The sequence below is a fragment of the Priapulus caudatus genome, unplaced genomic scaffold, assembly GCF_000485595.1.
Source record: "Priapulus caudatus unplaced genomic scaffold, Priapulus_caudatus-5.0.1 Scaffold907, whole genome shotgun sequence".
Taxonomy (NCBI): domain Eukaryota; kingdom Metazoa; phylum Priapulida; class Priapulimorpha; order Priapulimorphida; family Priapulidae; genus Priapulus; species Priapulus caudatus.
The window spans coordinates 53599-56717 of NW_014577968.1; the positions used below are offsets into that span (position 1 = coordinate 53599).

The 3119-nt window shown below is 49.4% G+C and overlaps 2 protein-coding genes across 2 annotated transcripts in view; one reads left to right on the forward strand and one right to left on the reverse strand.

Moving 5' to 3' along the window:
• Positions 1 to 3119, forward strand: part of LOC106814342 (sulfotransferase 1C2-like) — a 29696-nt gene that overhangs the window by 25217 nt on the left and 1360 nt on the right. The window lies entirely within an intron of this gene.
• Positions 1 to 3119, reverse strand: part of LOC106814339 (probable glycoprotein hormone G-protein coupled receptor) — a 9176-nt gene that overhangs the window by 2549 nt on the left and 3508 nt on the right. The window contains exon 2 of the mRNA XM_014818638.1: positions 404 to 589. Within this exon, the coding sequence (XP_014674124.1) occupies positions 404 to 589 (186 nt within the window). The remainder of the gene's footprint in view (positions 1 to 403; positions 590 to 3119) is intronic.

Here is a 3119-nt window from a genome sequence, read left to right on the forward strand (position 1 = left end):
CACACACACACACACACACACACACACACACACACACACACACACACACACACACACACACACAAATACACTACGAGTTCATTGACTTCTACAATGAGTTGTAATAATAAGTGAATAAAATAGCCAGTAAATTCTCCCCTACAGGCCAGGGACACGATTATCACTAACTCAGGTTGTTTCTCTGATGGCCCATGATGCGGTAGCTGGTGATATCATAGCCAGATTGTCCACCATACTGTAAGGAATCTTACTAGATTTACTTATTTTTTTATTACAGATTTACTCTTTACTCGATTACTTTATTTATTACTCTTTTTTTATTTATTTACACACGTAGCATATCGAATAGCGGTCCTGTTTCTATGAAGAACGATTAATTAATTAATAACTAAATCGGAATTACTTTCTTCTGTTCGCGGCGTTTGAATGCAGATGTCGCCACCGTCGCATTGCAGTTCTGCTGGCAGCAGATCGGAGAGATTGCGTCCGGCGAGCGCTGGTGGCGACGCACAGCGGCCGAGATCGCTGCCCTCGTCCCAGCTTCTCTCTAGCAGCCATCGCAAGCAGCAATCACACTGCAGCTCGTTATCTGAGCATTCAATGAAAACAAGTGTCGTCAGACGAAGTTTCAGGACTACAAACCGTCGTCAACGCGGGCCGCTTACAATGTGTTATCGTCTGCACCGAGGCTCCGTGGCCTTGACGAAAAGAAACGCACCGGTTATTGTCGATTTAATGTCTGGGGGCTGTTCTCGGAAATATCGTAAGCAGTTATGACGTCATACTTTACCATCTAATTATTCTAATATAACCCCACCATCTACCCTCACCCCACCATCTACTAACCCCACCATCTACCCTAACCCTACCATCTACTAACCCCATCATCTACCCTAACCCCACCAACTACCCTAACCTCACCATCTACCCTACCCCCACCATCTACCCTATCCCCATCATCTACCCTAACCCCACCATCTACCCTAACCCCACCACACACACACACACACACACACACACACACACACACACACACACATGCGACGATGCGTGCGTTCGTACCTGACAAGCGATGGCCGATGTATAGATGAGTCGATCACCAGACAACACAACCGTCCGCGTCGACGAGCAAGAGGAACCAGACGACAAACGACAACTCGACGCGCCCCGTACGTTTTTATGCGACGCGCCGTCGCACGTGACACAGATTCCGTGCTGCTTTCACTGTCGCCGCTAGCGAAGCGACGCCAGTGACGCAGGACGACGATGACGACGGCGACGACAGCCGAGGAGCGATAAATCCATAACACCATAAATTCGCACGCACGCACGCACGCACGCACGCACGCACGCACGTGTTTCGGCCGTCGTTCTATTTAATCGTAGCGACGACAGTGACGTACCGCAGAATCGCCGCAAGCGACGACGACAACAACGATGACAGCTTCGAGCGCGTTTATCAAAATGTTTCGACGACGGGAGAACTTGCGACGATTGCGGCGACGACGACTGTCACAATGTTTTTTTCTCTCGGAGCAGCGATTGTGTTAGTACAACAATGATAGCGGCTTCTCTCGCTCTCTCTGGCGTCTCTCTTTACCCTAATGTTTTTTTAAGAGCCCGCGTTCGGGCGCGTACAAGTGTATGTGTGTATGCACATCCGCGTCCCGATTGCATTTAGCGTCCACTGATCACCTTGAAACGGCGGGTGTGTTTTTTCGCAGGTGAATGAGCAACTGAGTAACGGAAAACAACTCAATTCTCGTTTGTATTGAGCTGAGGACACATCAATAGACACTAGAAGCATTTTACCCGGACGTGACCAATAATCTTCGACGACACAAAAAGACGAACAACAGCAAGGTAGACGCACTGGTCCATCATTAGATCGCTATTAAGTTTCTTAAGTATTTCAGAAGGACAACGAGAAACAGACAAACAAAACAAAAACGAGAACAAACGGTGGCTTAAATTTATATATACAAATCAGCTACAAACAGACGCGCAATCCTCGCAAGTTCAGTGGCGAATGTAGGTCATCCACTACTAGCCGAAGCTACGTATATAGTAAGTGCAGTCGGATATGCAGCATTCGTTGTCTCCAGGAAGATCGAACAGTGTATGCAAACTACAAAGTAGTCCCCACCAGCATCTAAAGAAACATCGGTCGCATACTGCGCTGACAATAGCCGCAATCAAATACAGGTGTAGTCATCAATTGCCTCGTCTTTCGGGACAACCGTGGGAGAAAATCTTTTGATATGTACACGCACACACACACTCACACACACACACACACACACACACACACACACACACACACACACACACACACACACACACACACACACACACACACACACACCCCACCACTCACTAACCCACCATCTACAACCCACCACTACCCCAACCCCACCCACCTAAACCCCACCATCACACTAAACCCACTACCCACCCACCATCACACGAACCACCATCTACCCTAACCCCCACCATCCTATCCGAGCGCGTCGCGAGCGCGAGTCACCCTAACTCCACATGCTACAACCCCACCATCTACTAACCTCACCATCTACCCTAAAACCCACCACCACCCACCCCACCATCTACTAACCCACCAATCCTACCTCCTAACCCCACCATTCCACCCTAACCCCACCATCTACCCTATACCCTAACTCCACCATCTACTAACCCAGCCATCCACCCTAACCCACCATCTACCCAACCCCACCATCCACCCTTAACCCCACCATCTATCCTAACCCTAACCACCAATCTACTAACCCACCATCTCCCTAACCCCACCTCCACCCTAACCCCCACCATCTACCCTAACCTAACTCCACCATTCTACTAACCCAACCATCCACCCTAACCCCACCACTTCACCTAACCACACCAGCCACCCTAATCCCCACCATCTATCTCTAACCCTAACTCCGACCACTTACTAACCCCACCACCATCCCTAAACCCCACCCATCTACCCTAACCCCACATCCACCCTAAACCCCACCAATCTATCCTAACCCTTAAACTCCACCATCTACTAACCACCATCCCCACGCCAACCCCACCATCTCCCTAACCCCACCATCTATCTAACTCCTAACCCA